At 47.1% G+C, this 23,053-nt stretch overlaps 3 protein-coding genes across 10 annotated transcripts in view; 1 reads left to right on the top strand and 2 right to left on the bottom strand.

Moving 5' to 3' along the window:
• The window catches only part of narf (nuclear prelamin A recognition factor), a 45,126-nt gene extending 40,758 nt beyond the window's left edge, over positions 1-4,368 (bottom strand). Inside the window, exons 1-4 of one of the 2 annotated variants that reach the window (XM_038777110.1) lie at positions 4,232-4,368; positions 3,314-3,449; positions 3,067-3,150; positions 2,845-2,988 (exon numbers count right to left, since the gene is read on the bottom strand). In XM_038777110.1, the coding sequence (XP_038633038.1) occupies positions 2,845-2,988; positions 3,067-3,150; positions 3,314-3,340 (255 nt within the window). In that variant the 5' untranslated portion in view covers positions 3,341-3,449; positions 4,232-4,368. Of the gene's footprint in view, positions 1-2,844; positions 2,989-3,066; positions 3,151-3,313; positions 3,450-3,727; positions 3,968-4,231 lie in introns of those variants that run through there. The other variant, XM_038777109.1, reaches the window with a different exon arrangement.
• A 235-nt stretch (positions 4,369-4,603) lies between these two features.
• Positions 4,604-23,053, top strand: part of LOC119953167 (cytochrome b-245 chaperone 1) — a 29,376-nt gene continuing 10,926 nt past the window's right edge. The window contains exons 1-2 of one of the 2 annotated variants that reach the window (XM_038777117.1): positions 4,604-5,156; positions 5,479-5,567. The gene's annotated coding sequence lies outside the window, so the exon portion shown is untranslated. The remainder of the gene's footprint in view (positions 5,157-5,478; positions 5,568-23,053) is intronic. The other variant, XM_038777116.1, reaches the window with a different exon arrangement.
• LOC119953164 (hexosaminidase D-like) overlaps positions 22,762-23,053 on the bottom strand; it is a 60,539-nt gene continuing 60,247 nt past the window's right edge. For 4 of the 6 annotated variants that reach the window (XM_038777103.1, XM_038777102.1, XM_038777107.1 and 1 more), the window contains exon 14: positions 22,808-22,969. In XM_038777103.1, the coding sequence (XP_038633031.1) occupies positions 22,819-22,969 (151 nt within the window). In that variant the 3' untranslated portion in view covers positions 22,808-22,818. Of the gene's footprint in view, positions 22,970-23,053 lie in introns of all 6 variants that reach the window. The other 2 variants (XM_038777101.1, XM_038777106.1) reach the window with 2 other exon arrangements.

Raw genomic sequence — 23,053 nt, 5'->3', positions numbered from 1 at the left:
TCCAAGTGTGGCCTTACTAATGTCTTGTGCAGTTTCAGCAAGACGTCCCAACTTCTGTATTCAATATTCTGACAAATGAAACCATGCATGCCGAATGCCTTCTTTATCATCCTGTCCACCTGTGACTCCACTTTCAAGGAGCTATAGCTCTGAACCTGTAATCCTAGATCTCTTTATTCTATAACTATCCCCAACACCCTATCATTAACTGAGTAGGTCCTGCCCCTATTTGTACTACCAAAATGCATCACCTCACATTTAGCCAAATTAAACTCCATCTGCCCGCTGGCCCAATTAATCCTAGATAACCTTCTTCACTGTCCACTATGCCACCAATCTTGGTGTCATCTGCAAACTTACTAACCATGCCTCCTAAATTCTCATTCAAATCATTAATATAATTAACAAACCCAGCACTGATCCCAGAGCACACCACTGGTCACAGGTCTCCAGAAAAACAATTCTCTACAACCACCCTTTATCTTCTGTCGTCAAGCCGAATTTGTATCCAATTGGCTACCTCACCCTGAATCCTGAGATTTAACCTTATGCAACAACCTATCACGCGGTACCTTGTCAAAGGACTTGTTAAAGTCCATGTAGACAACATCGACTGCACTGCCCTCATCCACCTTCTTAGTTAGGCCTTCAAAAGACTCAATCAAATTTGAGAGACATGTAAAAATATTTAATCTCAAAAGAGATTTAAATTCCACTCTGTTAAAGCCCCAATGGATATTATAGCTTGTTAATTTTCTAAATTAAAATTCTCCACGAAACCAGCAACCATAAGCAGAGGAAATGAAATTCCAGTAGAAATTAAAGTTAGAATAGAATAGAATCCCTACAGTGCAGGAGGCCATTCAGCCCATTGAGGCTGCACCGACCATTTGAAAGACCACCCTACACAGATCCAATCCCCACCCTATCCCTGTAATCCCACCTAATGTTTGGACATTTAGGGGCAATTTAGCATAGCCAATCCACCTATCCTGCACATCTTTGGACTGTGGGAAGAAACTGGAGCACCCACCATTTGAAAGACCACCCTACACAGACCCAATCCCCACCCTATCCCTGTAATCCCACCTAATGTTTGGACATTTAGGGACAATTTAGCATAGCCAATCCACCTATCCTGCACCTCTTTAGACTGTGGGAAGAAACTGGAGCACCCAGAGAAAACCCACGCAGTGCAAACTCTACACAGTCACCAGATGTTGGAATTGAACCCAGGTCCCGAGTACTGTGAGGCAACAGTGCTAACCACCGTGCCGCCTCAAACTCAAACCGTAACTTTTTGATTCAGGTGGTGGCCTGTATAGTCTAGTCCTGCTTTTTGAAGATTTGTGCATTCATTCCTTCTATCCCTGTTTAAGTAAATAATACAAAGAACCACCCTTTTCTATGGGCACAAATAGATCATTTTCAATGTTGCTCTCATTAGCCTTTGAACACATCCCACTATCCAGGTACAACACTCACTTGTGAAAGAACCTGAATTGTAATCCGTATCTTGACGCAAGCCAAAACTTGCCAGATTCTTAAATAAAGGTGTGCAGGTACATATTAAATGAGTGCTATGTCAATCACCTTTGCCTCAACAGTTCTTAAAAGGAAGGTTGGGTTAACAGAACATGCTGCAGATGGTGCCAGGCTGTTCCACAAATACTTGTGCAGGCCTGTGTATATTGCACCTAGGTCAAGCATTGAAGCCAGAAAAGAAACTATATTTAATGTATTTTGTTGCACAGTCACTACATACATTTAAAGTTCACGGACATTCAAATGGGCATTCGGTGGTAGACCTGAACTTGGAACTATACTACTGCCTGCTAATTCAGGCACTTTTGAAACCGCCAACTGTTGAAGGATATACTAACAATGATTCATTTGGACAAAATGGAAACAGCTCACATTGTAGATTCGCTTGTCTTTTCATCATATGGACATTGGTCTCTTTACCGAATGAAAGATCGCCTGCTATTCTCAAACTTGTCAATTAGATTACAATTAAGGAGTTACCTTTATTATAAACCACCTGAAATCAATCATCACAAATTCTTATTGCAGAAAATCCACAAAGGTCACTTCTGTCTGACACAGTGTACTTCAATGGTACTTTGATACTTCTTAGTTTTCAGTTGCTAGTGACACAAATTTGAAGTTGCTGTGGTCGAGAATCTATTGGGGAATGGCACCTTTGTTAAACAACATGAGCTGGATTTCCACCCCCACCCCCAACCCCCCTCGCCTCACCTCCAGTTTCAATAAAGTTCGGAAGTGCAAACTGACAATAGCATGACAGGGCAAGGTCCTTCACTGGGACCTCGGTGAAGGACTATAACTAGTCTATCAACCACAGTAGAGGAGAGTGAAACAAAATGAAAACCATAGAAGAAATGGGGGGTTCAAATTAAGCAGAGAGAGAGAGAGAGAGAGATTGGAAGAAACAACATGAGTCAAAGGGAGATTTTGGAAGACATATTAAAAATGTTATAACCTCTCCAGACCATTTACTACCTATGGAGTCAGACGCCGCAGTTCAACTCTTCCCTTTCTGGGTCTCCAAGAACTCTGGCAAAGCAGGAACAGAAATCTGGTCTTAAAAAGTCTCCTTAGGTTATACAATATCAGCCCTAACTTTGTGACAGGTTTAAACTATATTTACAATGCAAATTCAGCAATGTGATTGACAGCAAGAGATTGGTGGTGATTTGTAATTGATGGTTATCTGTGCCTTGCCATAAATTGTTGGATTTGACTTTCGACTCCAACACGCCTTTAAACTCGCCATTATAATTGCCAGCAATATAAGAATGCCTTACTGTCCATTTATTTTACCTGATTGAGGCCGAGAACCGTGAAAAACTCCTCTTGACACTGTTGGGCGATTTGCCGACTCTCTGTTGAGGTCACGCAGTTATCACAAGCCAGGCAATCACTAAGAAAGATTTTGGCATTTGCTAGTCGATGAAATTCACTTTCCTGTCAAAAAAAGTGTAATTCAGTAACAAGACATTTTTTTAAAAATTCATAATATTAGCCTCTCTCTAGGTGCCTCACCTCGTCTATTTCGCTGGTGGTGGCGTTCTTGGTGTCGTTGACCCGACTTTCGTTTTCATTATTTTTCTGCTTTTTGGTGCATTTCTAAAATCAAACACAAAATTCAGCTCGTCAGAGAAAGGTGCTGTACGACAATAACAAAAATCTCTCAAACGTGCTCATCTCAGCACTGTCACAAATCGAAGGCAAAGAGCAAGAAAAAAAAAGAGGAAGGTAACTAATCAAGGACAAAGGAATTTTTCCTCACATCTTTCGTGCATTTATCGCACTTCATGTCTACCGAAGGACCTTTTCCACCTCCCCACCGCACTGCTGGCTTCTCTTCCTCCACGGTGCGGATCTGGCCCCCGGGGCAGTCGTTCAGCGCTCGTGTCCACAAAGCTCTGGGGGTGCAAAGAGACAGCTTTGAAGTTGAGGGAGCGAGCACTTGGCGGGCAGTTCACACACACACAGCCCGGCCGGCCGCCCGCGGATATTTAACAGCAAGGAGACCAGAGGCTGCTGCTCACATCTCCAAATGACCGGAGTCCACCTCCACAAATCGCAGCAAACACCCCGGTTATCTCTGAACATCCTCCAGGGCAGACAAAAGCACAGTTTAAAAGCAGTCCGAGGCAATACGACAAGCTAATGCTAGATCATAAATACACAAATAAATCACCTTAGTTTTCTTTAGGGGACTTCCGAATGCTGGCAAGCTGAGCGAGTGAGCTTATTGTATACACCGATTGCGGGTCAACGCCAGGAATGAAAGATTTCACCGACATGTCATGAAGAAGCGTTTGCTGTTTAATGCCATCTTTCCTTTCAGTGTGTTGAGCCCTCCCCTCGTGCAGTGTCACTGTCTCCGGCACAGCCTCGGCTATGAGTCAGGCTGCCGCAGGACGCCCCGTCCTTCACACTGGCGCCGCCTCCCCTTCTCAACAGCGACATTGCCAACCTGACAAGTGGCACGTATTGGCCGCACAGTATAGCTGCCGGGCGCTTCCCCACACATACCCCCTCCTCACAGCTCAATAAAACACCCCCAGCCGAAGCTTTCAGCGTCTGTTTTACTTTTACCAGAGCTTTAAAATGAAAATCCAGCTAAAGCTCTTCATCTCAAAACGCAGTTTATAGAAAAGTGATACCCCTCATGTGATTTTTATGATATCCAAAGTCTGACCTGTTATTTTTCTTTGTTAATTCACGAACTCCTGTTAATTGTGGGACACCGACCGTAATTTGATCCTTATGGTGGTAGGGATGGGGCGGGGTGTTTTGGGGATGACATTCTGCAGGAGGGGGTACAGTTTTATAATGGTCTTTGTTTGGGGGAAGGAAATTTTGGGGTGGAGGTTTATAAGCGTTGTGTTTTGGGAAAAGGGTGGAGTTTCAGAACGGATGAGTATGGGGTAGAGTTTTATAAGCCTGTGTTGTGTATGGAGGTAGAGGTTTGGAAGGGTTGTGCTATATATGGGGGTGGAATTGTATAAGTTTTTAAGTTGGGGTGGAGTTCTATAATGTTTTTGTGTGTTGGGGGTGGAGTTTTATGACGTGTGTATGGGGTTGGAGTTTTATAAGGTTTTGTGTATGGGGGTGGAGTTTTAGAAGGGTTGTGCTGTATATGGGGCTGGCGTTTTAGAAGGTTTTGTTGTGTATGGGGGTGGAGTTTTATCAGGGTTGTGTTGTGATTGGGGTTGGAATTGTACAAGTTTATGAGTTGGGGTGGAGTTCTATAATGTTTTTGTGTGTTGGGGTGGGGTTTATGACGTATTGTGTATGGGGTTGGAGTTTTATAAGGTTTGTGTATGGGGGTGGAGCTTTATAAGTTTTTTTTGTTTGGGATGGAGTTTTGTTCAGGTTGTGTTGTGTTTGAAGGAGGGAAAGGGCTCTATAAGGGTTGTTGCGTTATGCGGTGGTACGTTGGAAAAACAAAGTTAAAGCCACCTACCCAGTGGATAGGCTTTTTTTGGGAGGAGGAGGAGGAGGGGTGCTGATGTGAGCTGAGCCAATGAGAGATTAAGAATGTGAAAGAGGAAGAACTCATTCAGAAATCTACACGCCTGCCCAGTAACTCAACGCGTCCAGGAAGAGCTGCAGAACGGGCGGTATGGCTTTTGTTCCTCTTTTTAAAAATATAGAATGATCTCCAATGATTAGGATTCTCTTTTGCTGCGTGTTCCCATTTGAATCTGCTCTTGAAACCATTCAATACGCATTTGCCATTCTTAATGTATACTGTTGAATTATGAACGCTTCTTTGACTTGGTTCCTGCATATGATTTAAAACTTTGTGCTAATTCTTCACTTAAATATGTCTTTGAGGGAAGCCTCAAATCCTCAGCAGCGTGGACTGGAGTATCAGGAGACACAGATTTCATTCATGCTCCCATGAGTTGTAAATATTTCAAGTCGCTGTTCTGATTTCAGATTTCTTCATCAGTGACAGTGTTAGAACAGCCCTTTCCCAATCACCAGATCCACAAAATTCAGTCAGAACAGACGAGCAAAAATCAAATGTAAGTAGATGCCTGGTCTTTCAGAATCATGTCCACAGGACCCGGGGACCTCAGTTTGGTTGCTTGGATATGAAAGTGCACTGCCATCGTTAACCATGCTTGTAACATTTTATTCATTTCCTTGTTTGAAACCAGTATCAGTACCAGAAACCAGCTTTCATCAAATTGGCTTCTGAAGATGCAGTGTTTTAGTGCTTTATATGACCTCCAGGCAGCCTCAAATTTTACTCTGTTGGTTTTTTACCAGTAATAATGACACCATTAGAGCTGTTTTGACCATTATTTGGACAGAGAGTCATCAATTAATGCTTACTGAAAACCACGAAAGCCCTTTTATGATGAATGTGTGCAAACACAAAGGCCAAAAGGCATTAAAAATTTATATCTGATTTATTCCAAGGAATGCTTATTAGAATTAATAACTGAATTGAAACATCTGGTATTTAGAACTGAAATATTAACAAATCTCATTGGTATTCAGTGCATATAGAATGTGATCTATGCTATAAAAGTTGTAATTTAAGGTAAGAATGCTTGGATGTGGGAAAGGAAAAACAAAATTGTTACAAGAGATGTAGAGTTCCCAATGAGATAATTGTTGTTTTCAATGCATTACAGAATAGGGTATGAGCTAATCGTCCAGGGGGAAAATGGATCGATGCTGAAGATACCATATTTTCCTGTTAGTTATAATACAATTAAAATAAAACAGACTTGCCTTTGTACAGCATTTTCAAAGTAATCTCAAAGCACTTATGAGTAAATGAAATAAGCAGTAGTAGAAATGGAGAGGTGACAAAGAGCATGGTCAGGAAGATAGTTTTTCAGAGGATTTTTAAAGGGGGCAGGGTGGTAGGCAGGGCAGGGAGGTTTGGGGAATAAATTGCAGAGGGTAAGATCTATGTATCTGAAAGGCCCATCACAAAATTAGAAACATGGTGTGGGATGGGGTAAAAAAGGGCTCACCGACATTGCAGAAGTAGAGTAAAGCAGCAAGCAAGGCAATGGAGGAATTCGTAAATAAGCACAGTTACTTTTTCAAGGCAAGGGTGAACCAGAAGGGTTTTTGCAACAATCAATGGTAGTTTCATCGTCACCATTACTGAAACTAGCTTTACATTCAAAATTTATTCATTGAATTAAAATTCCACCAATTGCCATAATGGGAGTTGTATTCATGTGCCCGGAGCCTGAGCGACTTGACTTACTGGTGGTGACATTACCACTGATTTTGAACTCGGTGCATTGGGATACACAGAGCTGATACAGAATAGCCAGGGTGAGGGCTAAATTTAATTTGTTCAGTTGTCTGTATAATAGATAAAGGTGGTTACAGTTTTCTAAAATCATCTGGGAAGTTCCAGTTTGATTCTTTTTAAATGAAAAAAACAGAGTTTAACAAGGCCTTGATTGTGGTGTTCAAAATCTTGAGCAGTTTTGATAAGAGTAGAGGGAGAGAAAAACTATTCCTTTTGGCTGAAGGGCAAGAGCCAAAGGACACAGATTTAAGTTTGACAAAAGAACCAAAAGCAATATGAGGAAAAACCGATAAGGCGACAAATGGCCACAATTTTGAATGTGCTGCCTGATTTTCAAAAGCGGGTTAGATCAAAGCTAAAACAATTGCAGGGCTGAGGCAAAAGGTGGGGAAGTGGGATTTGATTTGATTTATTGTCACATATAACGTAGTACAGTGAAAAGTATTTTTCTGCGGCCGAGGGAACGTACACAGTACGTACATAGTAGACAAAAAGAATCAACAGAGAACATTGACAAATGGTACATCGACAAACAGTGATTAATTAATTACAGTGCGGAACAAGGGGCCAAACAAAGCAAATACCTGAGCTAGAGCAGCATAGGGCATTGTGAATAGTGTTCTTACAGGGAGCAGATCAGTCTGAGGGGGAGTCGTTGAGGAGTCTTGTAGCTGTGGGGAAGAAGCTGTTTCTATGTCTGGATGCGCAGGTCTTCAGACTTCTGTACCTTCTGCCTGATGGAGGGGTCTGGAAGAAGGCAATGCCTGGGTGGGAGGGGTCTCTGAAAGTTCTGGCTCCCTTCCTGAGGCAGCAGAAGGTGTATACAGAATCAGTGTGGGGGTGGCAAGCTTGTGTGATACGTTGGGCTGAGTTCACCTTGTTTGCTGTTGCCAGGAGTTAGCACAGACTTGACGGCTGAATGGCCTGCACCATACTGCAACCGATATCTGATTCTAAGTTTAAAATGGAGTAGCGGGGTCCTGGAGTTGAGAAATATTGGAAGAAAAAGTTGCTTCATATGAATAAAAGTCTTCTGTAATGTAATAATTTAATGTTAGATGTAAACATTTTATTATTTTCATTCTAAGCAAGTAGTGAGACGGATTTCTTTGTGTGTGTGTGTATATATATATATATATATATCTATCTATCCTTTTATAAAATAATTTTGCTTAATAATTCAAATTTAAACTGAGTCTGTTGGTTTGATTTTCAATTTCTCACTGGAGAAAGATCTTACGGTGATAGTGACTGAAATTATACCAGCAGGAAGATTGGCTTGTTGTATTTAGAAGCTTGCCAAAATAACAACGCTAATGATATTTTGAAGGCAGTGGCAATTACCATCTGTCAATGAGACTGACCTAAAATAGGAGTGCTTGCTTGAATACTCTGGAATAGCAAAGGTAGGGTATATCAAAAATGTAAAAGGGGGTTTGGACCTCGGTTCCAGGCCTAAGGTTGTTCATGGCTTGATCAAGCTTGAGGCAAAGAGTGGAGCCAATACCAAGTATATGGATTTTAGCTGAATAGTAAGATGGCTTTGGTTTTTCCTGTGTTTAGCTGTAGGTGATTCACTTGATATCAGGCAATCAAACTGCTGTGTAAGCTGATGGGGAGTAAAAAGCTGAAAATCATTAACATACATGTAACACTAATTCTGTGTTTGCATATACTATCTTAAACGGATAGTATCTGAATGAAGAGGGGGCAAGGATAGAAGTTTTATTATTGATTGTGGTTTGGAATAATATGCAAATAGTTTAAACCGAGAAATTAATGTTGCTAATATTAGTAATTGAGTCTTTGTGTTGGTATGACATTTCCTTAACATTCACTGTAATGTAGGTGTTAACACCTTAATTTCAAATCATTTATGGTCTCTGAACAGACATTGTATAACCATGTTAAGAATATGACCAACATTGGTGTCTTGGCTTCAATGTTTTCAACAAAATATGATCTTTGCCAATTAAAGAAAGAAAACATCTATTTACGTTCTGTCCCAGGTGTCTTTGCCTGGTGCTGTTGAACACTTGGACTTGGTGGAGGGGTGCTTGTAACAAACTGCAGTCAAGTTGCTATACATCTCAGACTTGCACATTGCAGCTTTTGTATAATTAATGTTCTTTATTGGTTGAATTGTGCTTTTGTCCTGACGGAAAGCTGACAAAATGAGTACTGGAAATCTTTATAAAAATCTGAAGCTGTCGATAGATTTGCTTAACAATTGTGCCACTTAATACATGGGGACATGATCAACTGGAACACTGCATAGTATCCAGTGGAACTGCAGCAACTGGGAGAATACCATGCTATTGGTGCTTTACCATGCATGGATATGTGCTTGCCACGTTGGATCACACAAAACACAGGATTTCCAAATCCTGTTGTGAAGACAATTAACCTCAACACTGATCAGGTCATGAATCACAGCTTATTCTTCTGAGTTGGTTTGAATAAACAAAGATATTTACAAAGCTAAACTGACTGCCACAAAAGTGTCATTACTTTTTCTGATTAAAGTATGCTTTGTTCATTGCATAAAGTTGTATTATTAGCCCAGTGTCCCACTTCCTTAAAGGATAGTGTAGCCATATACTCCACGAGGTGTGCAGTTTTCTAGGTACTGCAGTACGGAGAGGAGTACACAGGTTATGAATAGTGAATTTAATTATTTAAAATAATTCAGTTATTCTGCTGAAAATGATGAGCAGGATCAGAAGAAAATGAAATTAGTTTACCACCCTAGAGAACAGGTCGGTGATGCACAGCTTGATGAAACTGGATCTTAAACCCATGTATCAGAATATTTCTTTGTCACAGAAAAGTAATTAAAACAAATAGCTCTTCAAAAGAATCAGTTGGGGCAGCAAACTTTCTGGCATGACTAGTCCATATTTTCTTTACTGAAAATCAAATTTTTAACCCCACCCATATCTCCCCACCTTCAACTCTTGACATCTTTGTCCAAACATGAATTTATTTTCCACTAAGATTGAAACCATCCTATCAGCTGCTTCTGCCACTTCCCTTCCTTCCACAAGCTCATCAGGCCAAATTTTCTCTAAAGCTCTTCCCCATCCTAGCCCTGGAGTTGCAACATATTCTAGTTTCTTTATTATTTCCTCTTGTGCCGTTTCCAAGCACATCTTGTCCATGAGTCCTGCTTCCTTAACCCATTGCCACCATGCTGCTGATCTCCCAACTTGCCTTTCTGGTTCCGACATAAACTGATATTTTCTACGATACTACCTTTTCAGGTATACTATCTTTTCAGGTATTGTCCTTGACACCTTCAAATCTTCATCAACCCTCCTCAAAATTAACCCTTGACCCCACCATCCTTGATGAATCTCTGATCTCTCTTTCCTCTATTAAGTTCTAGAATGGGTTGTCATCTCCTAATTCTGTGCCCATCTTTCCTGGAACCCAGCTCCCCAGTCAGATTTGCACTCTTACCACAGTACTAAAATGGCTCTTCGCACAAATGACATCCTGTGTGACTGTGCCAAAGGTAAACCATTTATCCTGCCTTTTGTGACCAGCCTGCAGCCTTTGACATAGTTGACCACCATCCTCCTCCAATGCATCTTCCATTATTGTCCAGCTGAGTGGGACTGCTCTCACTTAGTTTCCATTCTTAACTATTTAAGCATATTGAGAGGGATAATTGGCTCCCTCTCCCATTTCTCTCGACATGTTGCTTCTAGGTGAGATCATCTGAAAGCAGCATGTTTGTTTTTACACTTGCATTGAAGACACCCAGCTCCATGTCATTACCACCACTCATTACTCCTACACTGTTGCTAAATTATCAGACTGCTTGTCTGACGAGCAGTACAAGTTGAGCAGGCATTTCTTCAAATTAAATATTGAGAAGTCTTCAGTCCCCACAACAAACTCTTCTTTCCTGGTTACAGTTTCATCCCTTTCCCTGGCAAATAACTGATGCTGAAGCAGACTGTTCACAACCTTGGTGTCATCCTTGACCCCAAGATGAGCATTCGACCGTGTATCGTTGACATCACTATGGCCATCTAACATCACCTCCATAACATCACTCCATCCCTGCGTCCACCTCTGCTGCTGAAATCCTCACTGTGCCTTTGTTATCTCTAGACTCAACTGTTCTAGCACATGCCTGGCCAGCCTCCCACATTCAACCCTGGAGGTCATCCAAAGTTCTGCTGCCCATTTCCTTTCATGTATCAAATTCACCCATCATTTTGTGCTGGCTGGTCTACATTGGTTCCTGATTAAGCAGCACCTCAATTTTTCAAATCCCTCAATTGCTTTGCCCCGCCCTCTCTATAATCTCCTCTAACCCTCTTGAGATATGTGTTCCTCAAATACCAGCCTCTTGAACACCCCTGGTTTTAATTGCTCTATTATTGATCTCTGCACCTAACTACCTGGCCCTAGCTCTGGAATTCCCTCCCTAAGTTACTCTGCCTTGCCTTTCATCTTTAAGATGCTCCTTACAAACTACCTCTTTGACTAAGCTCTTGGCCATCTGCCTGAATCTTGCTGTACTTGGTTTAGTGTCATATTTTGATTCCTAATACTCTGAAGCAGCTTGGGATCATTCATTGCATTACAACATTATTTATTTAGCAGTTTTTGCGTGTGCGTGTCAAATTGGAAACAGCAAAGTTAAATACACTTGTTCATTAACTAATTCATTCACCTTTTCTGCTTGTTGTTCTTTCAGAGAACAACAAGAAAAATAGAGCTAGCAATACAAACAATAAGAGCCAACACAGAGTGACACAAAGATTGGAAGGCAAACCATAAAATTCAGTTAAAAGCAAATTACTGCGGATGCTGGAATCTGAAACGAGCAAAGTGCTGGAGAGTCTCAGCAGGCCTGAGAGCATCTGTGGAGATAAAGTTTCGAGTCTGGATGACTTTCTCAAAGCTGGGACAAAGAGTAATCTAGACTCTATGTTGGCTCTGAGAGCAGTCAGGCCCACTGAGGTTGTCCAGCACTTTCTGTTTTTGTTTCACAAAATTAAATGTTAGGGTGTAGGAAAGAGTTAAAATTTCTGTCTGAAAAGTTGCAAGAAGGGGAACATATATTGTAAAAACTGGTGTAGATGAGCAATGTGTCAGGAGATCTCATTGGTACGTAAGCCGATATGATAATGAAAACACGGGACTGTTGACTCAATTGATTAATCTCACTTCAAACAACTTCATTATTTTTTATTTTTTTTTAAGAAAATATTTTACTGAGGCATTTATAATTTTAACAATTTTAAACATCAAATTTCAACAAAAACACAACAATATAACCAATAAACCCTCCGGGCACAAACCTCCACTGTCTCCACATCCTCAGGGCAAAGACTACCACCTGGCTTGTGGAGTACCGAACCAGCGAGAATGGCAGAGATACTGTTAACAATGCCCCCAAACTCATGTCCTTGCATAATGCTGCCAAAGCTTCCGCTCCAGCAGCACCTTTTTCACCGGTGTTAACCACCCAAACAAATCCCGAGATCTCTGCATTCACCTTTTAGAAGAATGCCTTGGGAATAAAAATTGGGAGGACCTGGAAAACAAACAAAAACCTCGGGAGGACGGACATTTTAACTGTCTGTACCCATCTCCGCCAATGACAATGGGAGTGCATCCCACCTCTGAGTCCCCCCCTCATCTGATCTACCAACTGACCCAAATTCAGTTTATGTAGCTGCTCCCACACCCGCGACACCTGGATACACAAATATCGAAAGCTCCCTCTCACAACCTTTTTTTTTAATAAACAATTTTATTGAGGTAGTTTTTGGCTTTATAAACAGTTACAGACATCATCAGAAAGGAAGCAAAAATGTGCAAACATCCACGTACTTTCAATACTTCCACCGTAACATATTGCACAAGCCCGCTCCCCACCCACCGGTTCTACCCGCCATATTTTCCCTCCTACTCTACTCTACCCCCCCCCTCCCCCCACTCCCCTGCTGACGCTCACTCTCCCGCAAAGAAGTCAATAAATGGTTGCCACCTCCGGGTGAACCCCTGCACAGATCCCCTCAAGGCGAACTTAATTTTTTCCATCCCCAGGAAACTCGACATGTCCGCAAGCCACCACTCGGTCTTCGGGGGCTTTGAATCCCTCCACGCCAATAATATTCGTCGCCGGGCTATCAGGGAAGCAAAGGCCAACACATCGGCCTCTTTCTCCCCCTGGACGCCCGGGTCTTCCGAAACCCCAAAAATTGCCACCCCTGGACTCATCGCCACCCTTGTTTTTAGCACCTGGGACATGACCCCCGCAAATCCCTCCCAGTACCCCCTCAGCTCAGGGCATGCCCAAAACAAGTGAACATGGTTCGCTGGTCCTCCCGCGCACCTAGCGCATTTGTCCTCTATCCCGAAAAATTTACTCATCCGAGCCACCGTCATATGGGCCCGGTGAACGACCTTAAATTGGATCAGCCCGAGCCTAGCACATGTCGCGGTCGAGTTTACCCTACTCAGGGCCTCTGCCCACAGCCCATCCTCCATTTCCCCACCTAGCTCCTCCTCCCATTTAAGTTTCAGTTCCTCTGTCTGGGACCCTTCCTCCCTCATGAGCACCTTATATATACCCGAGACACTGCCCTCCCCTTCTTCCCTCCCAGAGACTATTCTGTCGAGGATCCCCATTGGCGGGAGGCGCGGGAAAGATGGGACCTGTCTACGAACAAAGTCCCGCAACTGTAGGTATCTAAAATAATTTCCCCTTACCAACCCAAATTTCTCCTCCAAGCTCCTCAAACTCGCGAAGCTCCCTTCCAGGAACATATCACCCACCCTTCCCGCCCCTGCTCGCCGCCATACTCTGAACCCCCCATCCATACTGCCGGGGGCAAACCGATGGTTGTCGCAGATTGGCGCCCAGACAGACGCCCCCATCTCCCCCACATGCCTCCTCCACTGGCCCCATATCCGCAGGGTCGCCACCACTACCGGGCTGGTGGTGTACTTGGCCGGCGGCAGCGGTAGAGGAGCCGTGACCAGGGCTTCCAAACTGGAGCCCCTGCACGAAGCCGCCTCCACCCGCTCCCAAATAGACCCCGTACCCACCATCCACTTCCTTATCATAGCGATGTTGGCCGCCCAGTAATAATTGACCAGACTCGGCAAAGCCAGCCCTCCCTCGCTGCGGTTCCTCTCCAACATCGCCTTCTTCACCCGTGGAGACTTTTCCGCCCAGACGAAGCTCATGATCAGCCCGTTAACTCTTTTGAAGAAGGACTGTGGGATAAAGATCGGCAGGCACTGAAAAATAAACAAAAATCGAGGGAGGATTGTCATCTTTACAGTCTGCACCCTCCCTGCCAGCGACAGCGGGAGTGCATCCCATCTCCGAAACTCTCCCTTCATTTGCTCCACCACCCTGGCCAAATTTAACTTATGCAGCCTGCCCCAGTCTCGTGCCACCTGGATTCCCAAATACCGGAAATTTTCCTCAACTAGCCTAAACGGTAGCCCTCTCAATCTGTTCTCCTGGCCCCTTGCCTGGACCACAAACATTTCACTCTTGACCGTATTTAATTTGTATCCTGAGAACTGGCCGAACTCCCTCAGCATTCCCAGTATAGTTCCCATCCCGGCCACTGGGTCCGACACGTACAGGAGCAGGTCGTCTGCATAAAGAGAAACCCTGTGTTCAACCCCGCCCCTCACCATCCCCTTCCAACCCTCTGCGGCTCTCAGCGCAATCGCCAGCGGCTCTATGGCCAGCGTAAACAGCAGCGGGGAGAGCGGGCAGCCCTGTCTGGTCCCTCGGTACAACCTAAAGTACTCCGACACTTCTCTGTTGGTCCTGACACTGGCCCTCGGGGCCTGATATAATAATTTGATCCAATCCACCAGTCCCTCCCCGAACCCAAACCGTCCGAGCACCTCCCATAGATAGTCCCACTCCACCCGGTCAAAGGCCTTCTCGGCGTCCATTGCCACCACTACCTCCACCTCTCTACCCGCCGGGGGCATCATTATCACATTGAGCAATCTCCTCAGATTGGCCGCCAGCTGCCTACCTTTCACGAACCCCGTTTGATCCTCCCCAATCACCTCCGGTACACAGTCCTCCATTTTACCCGCCAGTACCTTTGCCAGGAGCTTGGCGTCTACATTAATCAGGGAGATTGGCCTGTAGGACCCGCACACCTCCGGGTCTTTACCCCGCTTCAATATCAGAGATATGGTGGCTTGTGACATTGTCAGCGGCAGGGTCCCTCTGTCCCTTGCCTCATTGAAAACCCTCGCCAAGAGCGGGCCCACCAGCTCAGAGAACTTCCTATAAAACTCTACTGGGTATCCATCCGGCCCCGGGGACTTCCCCGACTGCATGGCCTTTAGGCCCCCCAATACCTCCTCTACTCTAATCGGGGCCCCCAGCTCTTCCACTCCCCCCCCCCCCCCCCTCCCCCCCCCAATTGTTGGGAATGTTAACCCGTCCAGAAACCTTTTCATCCCCTCCTGTTCTTCCGGCGGCTCCGAAGTGTACAGCTTACGATAGAAGTCCCGGAATACCCTATTCAATTCTGCCGGATCCTCCATTTTGCGCCCCCCCTCGTCCATCACTCTACCTATTTCCCTGGCCGCCTCCCTCCTCCTGAGTTGCTGCGCTAACAGTCTGCTAGCCTTTTTCCCATGCTCGTACACCACTCCCCTCGCCTTCCTAAGCTGTTCCACGGCCCTGCTCGTGGATAGTGCCCCCAGTTCCGCCTGTAGTCTCTGCCTCTCCCTGAGTAAAACCTCCCCCGGGGACTCCGCGTGCTCTTCATCTATCTGACCCATTTCCCTGACCAATCTATCCATCTCTGCCCGGTCTGCCTTGGCTCTGTGGGCCCCAATTGAAATCAGCTCCCCCCGCACTACTGCCTTTAGCGCCTCCCACACGGTCGCCGCTGAGACCTCCCCAGTGTCATTCACCTGCAGGTAATTTTTTATAGATTTCCGAAGCCTCTCGCAGATCCCCTCCTCCGACAGCAGTCCCACATCTAGCCTCCATTGCGGGCGTTGATAGCTCGCTCCCCCGAACTGCAGGTCCACCCAATGCGGGGCATGGTCTGAAATGGTAATTGCTGAGTATTCCGTGTTCTTTACCTCCCCCATACAGTCCCTGCTTAGTACAAAGAAATCTATCCTGGAATATACTTTATGGACGTGCGAGTAAAACGAGTAGCCCCTTCCTGTTGGCTGTCCCTCTCTCCAGGGGTCCACTGCCCCCATTTGCTCCATAAACCCTTTCAGCTCCCTTGCCGTTGCTGAGAGTCTACACGTTCTGGGACACAACCGATCCAAAGTCGGGTCAAGGACCATGTTAAAGTCCCCTCCCATTAATAGCCTGCGAGAATCCAAGTCCGGGATCTTCCCCAGCACTCTTTTAATGAAGTCCACGTCATTCCAGTTCGGGGCATATATATTCACCAGCACCACTCTTCTCCCCTCCAGTCTGCCCCGTACCATCAGGTATCTGCCCCCCCCTGTCTGCGGATATGCCCTCTGCCTCAAATTGCACGTGCTCGTTGATCATGATTGCCACCCCTCTGGACTTCGAGTCCAAGTCCGAGTGGAAGACCTAGCTAATCCAGCCCTTCCTTAGCCTGGTCTGGCCTGACACTTTCAGATGTGTCTCCTGCTACATAATTACGTCCGCCCTCAGGGCCCGCAAGTGCGCGAACACCCGCGCCCTCTTAACCGGCCCATTCAGTCCCTTGACGTTCCAGGTGATCAGCCTGGTCGGGGGGCACATCCCACCCCGCCGGTCAGCCATAGCCTTTCTCGGGCCGGCCCCTGACCCGTGCGTCGCGCCATTCCTGGCCCGCCCTTTGGCTGCCTCCACCCTCGACCTCCTTTCCAGTGCTTATTTCAAGTCCCTCTCCCGTCAGCAGAACAACTCCCCCTCCCCTGCCATCTACTGGCTGTAACTCCCCCCCCCCCCCCCCCCCCCCCATCTGACTTCCTTGACTAGCCAATCTGCTAGCCCGGTGACTCAACACTCCGGCGCCTTCCTGTCCCATTCCCCTTGTTTCCCCGTCCTCCTCCCCACCCACTGGGGCAAGCCGGCTCCAGTGTCTTCCGCGAGCTGCACAAAAAGCACAAACCAGCCCAAACAGGAAAAAAAAAAAAAACACAGAAAAAAGAGAAAAAGCACATAAATGTCCATGAACAAAGGAAAGAGTCTCAAATGTTCCGCTTGGCCCCTTTGGCCCAGCAAACCGTTGAGCAGCAATCCAGGCACATTCGGCGTTCCTTCCCACAGAAATCCTCGGGCCCTAACTCGCGTCCTTGGGGCCTCCTTTCGGGACCAGCCCCAGGTCCCTCACAAAATCCATCGCTTCTTCGGGCTCGGAGAAGTAGTGGTGTTGACCCTGGTGCGTGACCCATAGCCGAGCTGGGAACAGCAGACCAAACTTCACATGCTTCTTGAACAGCACCTCCTTGACATTCTTAAAGGCTGCTCGCCGCCGAGCCACCTCCTGGCTTAGGTCCTGATAAATGCGGAGAACACTGTTGTTCCACGTGCTGCTCCTGGCGCTCTTTGCCCACTGCAGCACCCGCTCCTTGTCCACGAACCTGTGGAACCTAATCACCATCGGGCGGGGGGTCCGCCCGGCCGCCCCTGCCTTGCCTGCACTCTGTGTGCCCCCTCCAGCTCCAGCGGTCGCGGAAAGGCTTCGGCCCCCATCAGCTGCTTCAGCAGGTCTGCTACAAACGCTGCAGCATCAGCTCCCTCAGCCCCCTCCAGGAGGCCGACCATCCTCAGATTGTTCCTGCGGACTCTATTCTCCAGCTCCTCCACTCTGTCCAGCAGTCTTCTCTGCCGCTCTTTCAGGCCGTCCACTTCCAGCGCTGCAACCGTTTGCGCATCCGCCTGCTCCTCCACCGCCTCTCCCAGCTCCTTAACTTTAACATCCTGGGCGTCCAGCCTCTGGTTCAGCTGATCCACCGCTTTCTGGATTGGATCCAAGCTGTCCCGCTTCAGCGCTTCAAAACTGGACTTCATTACCTGGAGCATGTTATCCAGCGCCAGCTGGATTGCTGAGTCCGGGGTCCGTGTGTCCGCCATCTTAGGTCCCAGGTAATTTTCTTCAGGTCCTTGTCTCTGTCCCTTTGTCTCCTTCTTCTTCTGCCTTCTGGAATCCCGCTGTTCCATGTGCCGCAGCCCGCTCCTCTGCACCTTCGCTGCCGCCTTCCTTCGCCCAGCTCCTTAAATTTTACCTCCTGGGCATCTGAAGTGGGTCCAAGGTGTCCCTCCTCAGCAACTCCAAACTTTTTTTCTTTGTCCTGGAGGAAGGAAGGTCCGTGGGTCCGCCATCTTACCCTTCAGGTCAGCTTCCTCCTTGTCTCCGTTTCTCTCTCTCTCTCCTTCCTCCTCACCTGCTGGCCTCCCACACTTTCATCTGCTGCAGCCCGCTCTCCTCTTCTGTTCCCGGCAGCCTTTATGCTGCCCCCGTGGTCCCACTATCGCGGGGAATCAGCTGTTAAGCCCCGCCGGAGTGAGAGCCCGCCGAATGTGCGGCTCACGCGGACATCGCCGCCACCGGAAGTCTCCTCACAACCTTTTTTAAAATAAATTTAGAGTACCCAATTATTTTTTTCCAATTAAGGGGCAATTTAGCATGGCCAATCCGCCTACCCTACACACCTTTGGGTTGTGGGGGCGAAACCCACGCAGACACGGGGAGAATGTTCAAACTCCACACGGACAGTGACCCAGGGCCGGGATTCGAACCCAGGTCCTCAGCGCCGTAGGCAGCAATGCTAACCACTGTGCCACTGTGCTGCCCTTTCCCACAACCTTGAACGGCATCTCAACCAATCTCCTCCTCTTCTGCCCCCTCGCCTGGATCGCAAAGACCTCTCCACTGCTCATATTCAATTTGTATCCCGTAAATCGGCCGAATTCCTCTAATATCCCCATAATCTCTCCAACTCCCCCCAGTGGGTCTGATACATACAGAAGCAGATCACCCGCGTAGAGCAAGACCCTGTGTTCCACCCCCCACCGTACTATCCGCTGCCAGACCCTTGACATTCTCCGTGCCAATGCCAACAGCTCTATAGCCAAGGTGAACAACAGTGCCTCGTCCCCTGGTACAACCTGAAGTAGTTCGATCTCACCCGATTCGTCTGCCCACTCCCCACCGGTGCCTGGTAGAGCACCGAACTCAACCCACAAGACCCTGTCCAAACCCGAATGGCCCCAGGACCTCGCATAAGTATTCCCACGCCACCCGATCAAAGGCCTTCTCTGCATCAATGGCCACCATCACCTCAACCTCGCGCCCCTCTGGAGGCATCATAATTAAATTGAGTAACCTCCTAATGTTGGTCGCCAAATGCCACCCCTTAACGAACCCTGTCTGGTCCTCCACTATTACCCCTGGGACGCAGTCCTCGATTCTTGTGGCCAGAACCTTCGGCAATAATTTGGCATCCACATTTAACAGGGAGATAGGCCTATACGACCCACAATTTTCCGGATCCTTATCCATTTTAAAAGGAGGGAGATCGATGCCTGTGATCGGCGCAGGCTTGGAGGGCCAAAGGGCCTGTTCCTCTCCTGTGGAGCACTCCCAACTCCTTTGCTTCATTGAAGGCCCTTACCAACAGTGGCCCTAATTTTCTTGTAAAATTCCACTGGGTACCTGTCCAGTCCCGGAGCCTTACCCTATTGTATCGCTTCCAGCCCCTCTACTACATCTACAAGCCCAATTAGGGCTCCAAAGCCCCCCCACCAGCTCCTCATCAACCTTAAGGAACTCCAAGCCTCCCAGAAACCCCAGCTGGGGGTTCCGACTTGTGCAATTTGCTATTAAAACTTCCCAAACACCCCATTCACCCCCATCGAGCCCAAGACTGTGTTCCCTCCTGTGTCCTGCACTTTCCCAATTTCTCTCTCTGCCTCCTGCTTCCTCAACTCGTGCGCTAGCATCCTGCTCGCCTTCTCCCCATTCTTCTATACTGCCCCTCTTGCCCTTCACAACTGCCCTATTGCCTTACCCGTGGATAACTACCCAAATTCCATTTGCACACTCTGGCGTTCCTTTAACAGCCCTTCTTCTGGGGCCTCTGCATATCTCCTGTCCAACTGCTGGATTTCCTGCACTAGCCTTTCTATCTCTACCTGTTCAGCCTTTTCTGTGTGACAAATCAAAATAAACTCCCCCCTGACCACTGCTTTTCAGTGCCTCCCAAACCGTACCTGCCGAAGCACCCCCTGTGTCATTAATCTCAACATACCCCCGGATGGTCCTCCTCACCCGCTCACCTGTTCCTCTGCTAACAGTCCCACATCCAGTCTCCATTATGGACGCTCCCCCCCCCCCCCTCCCTTACTCACTCATAAATCCGCCGAATACTCAACATCCACCACCCCGCCAACATCTTATCCAGCACAATAAAATTTATACGGGAGTACACCTTGTGCACATGGGAGTAAAATAAAAATTATTTCGCCCTCGGCCTCCCAAATCTCCATGGATCCACCCCCCCCAATGTGCTCCATATACCCTCCATGACCTCGAGCTCGACCGGTCCAGTTTCGGATCCGTGACAGTGTTAAAGTCACCCCCCCCCCCCCCCCCCCCCGGTAATCAGCCGATGAGAGTCCAGTTCCGGAATCTTCCCCAGCACCCATCTCCTAAATTTCACGCCATCCTAGTTCGGGGCATAGATGTTTACTGACACCACCAGCATCCCCTCCAATTTCCTGCTTACCATAACTATCACCCCCACCACCCCCAGAGTCCGCCACTATATTTCCCACCTCGAACTGAACCCCCTTTGTTTTAAAATCCAGCCCTGAATGAAACACTTGTCCAACCATCCCCTCCTTGGCCTAATCTTGTCCCCCACCTTCAGGTACGTCTCTTGTAACATGGCCACATCCACATTCAATCGTCTATCTGTGCAAACACACCGGCCCTCTTGACTGGCCCATTCAATCCTCGCACGTTCCACATGACCAGCCTGGTAGGGGGGCACCCCCCTCCCCTGCCAATCAACCATAGGCCCTCTTGGGTTAGCCTACAGCCTGTGTCCTGCATCTCCCCAGGGTGCCCACCGTCATCGATCCTCCTCCCCTTGCACTTTTTTAAAATACCGTTCCCCAGTCAGCAGTAATCCCCCCCCCCCCCCCCACCCCCCCCCCGCTTGCGCTGCCGTGAACTAGCCCGCCCAGCTAGCCTGGCGGCCATTAGTGCAAAAAAAACAAACAAAAGACCAACTTTAACAAAGGATAAAGAACAAACTGGAAGCCGAAAAAGAAACCGCCCCAAACATAAGTTAACCGCAACAGCACAGCATCTCCACCAAAGTTCAAGCTCCACCTTCTCCTGCCAGTTCATTGTCTCTGACAAATTCTACCACCTCCTCCGTTGAGCCAAAGTACAATTCCCGACCTTCGTAGGTCACCCACCGATGTGCCAGGTACAGTAGTCCAAACTTTACCCCCTTCTTGTAGAGGGCTGCCTTGACCTTGTTGAAGCTCCTTCTCCTCTTGGCCAACTTTGCACCCAGGTCCTGGTGCGCTCGGATTTCACTGCCCTCCCAGGTGCAGCGCCTCGTCTGCCTGGCCCACCTCATAATTATTTCCTTGTCCAGGAAGTGGTGGAGCCACACCACCATCGCCCTTGGCAACTCGTTCCCCTGGGGCTTCCTCATTGGCGCCCTGTGCGCTTGATCCACCTCCAACGGACGTGCAAACGCAGCTTCTCCAGCATACGCCCCACGTATGCACCGGCAGCCAGCATTGGCTCCTTCACTCCCCTCTGCCAGGCCCACGACCCTTGTATTCTGCCTGCGTGACCGGTTCTCTAGGTCCTCGACCTTCTCCTGGAGTCGCTTCTGCTGATCGCGCATCAGCCTCATCTCCACTGCCATCAAGGCAAACTGCTCCTCGTGTTCACCATCACCGCCTCCTCCATCTTCTGGATCGCCTGACCCTGGGCTGCCAACTTTGTTTCCTCACAGACAACCACCGCCCTGAATGAATCCGCTGCCCGGGCCAGGTCCTCCAGACTCCTTCTGTTTCAGGGTGAAATTCTCATTTAAGAAGCTCACCAGTTGGTCCATTGACCACTGAGCCAGCAGGGCCGCTCCTTGCCCCTCTGCCATCTCCACGCGTGTCACAGGCACTGTACCAGCTCCAACCGACTGATTCCCTCTTTTTGATCAATTTTGGCCCTCTGCTCCATACACCAGAGGGTCAATCTCTTCCCCTCACTCTCCTGCACCTTTTATTTCACCTCTCACCCACCTATTAACTGGGGAAAAAGTCCGAGAAACCGCCATGAGCGGGAGCCATCAAATGTGCGACCACTCACTCCATGGTCGTCACTGGAAGTCTGCAACTTCATTATTAAAGTGACAAAGTAATGAAGGAACAGAGCCGAATCAAACTTCTCTAAGTATAAATTTTCTCGAAGTATAAAGTTATATTCTTGTTTGATTTATGTCATCTACTAACATTTATTATATACCTCATTGTAGCATGCTTCGTATATATGGGTCTAGGCTTTTGTAGAAATGGAATTGATCCTTTTGGTAGCATAGCCTCTTTTAAGGGAGCTGGCTTGGCAGGCTCGGAGCCAATGTGCGGGAGCGTGCAAATTCCAGCCAATGGAGAGTTTGCACCGTGCCCTGGGAGTAGGACCCCGTCCTGTGTGGACGGCAGAGCTGAAGTGATTTGTCCTGTTATATTGTATTCCGTGTCTGTTATTTATCTACCTTTACCGTTCATCAATAAACACTCTGTTAACTACTGGAAGCTTTCCGTGTTTGTCTTGAGCCACCACAATCCTCCTCCAATGTAATGTCAGTAACCATCTATAAAATAGTACCGTTACAAGTGGTCGGCAATTAATTGTACCAGCATCGAGTGGGATTAGCTGAATTAATTAGTATGTACTGTAGCATGAGATGAATTGCATTGACTTGAAAATTGAAATTTCATTTTTCATAACATGTTACCTATCATCTGTTTATACAATGCATTTCCCTCCAGTATTAGTTTTTAAAAAATGCTTGCTGTTGTGGATGTCTTCGGAAGCCATGGCTGTCTTCAGAAGCTGCAGAGTGATGTTAAATACATGAATTGTTAGATTCATGGCTGACTGGAAGCATATACCACTTCTGTAAATGCAAGAAAAATTAAATTATTTAATGCTGCTAATGTTATTCCTTGTTATTACGGAGACCTAGAACATTATTTGCAAT

This window comes from Scyliorhinus canicula, chromosome 18 (genome assembly GCF_902713615.1).
Source record: "Scyliorhinus canicula chromosome 18, sScyCan1.1, whole genome shotgun sequence".
NCBI classification, from domain to species: Eukaryota; Metazoa; Chordata; class Chondrichthyes; order Carcharhiniformes; family Scyliorhinidae; genus Scyliorhinus; species Scyliorhinus canicula.
The sequence above is the reverse complement of the archived record's forward strand: the minus strand, read 5'-3'. Positions and strand labels throughout refer to the sequence as shown.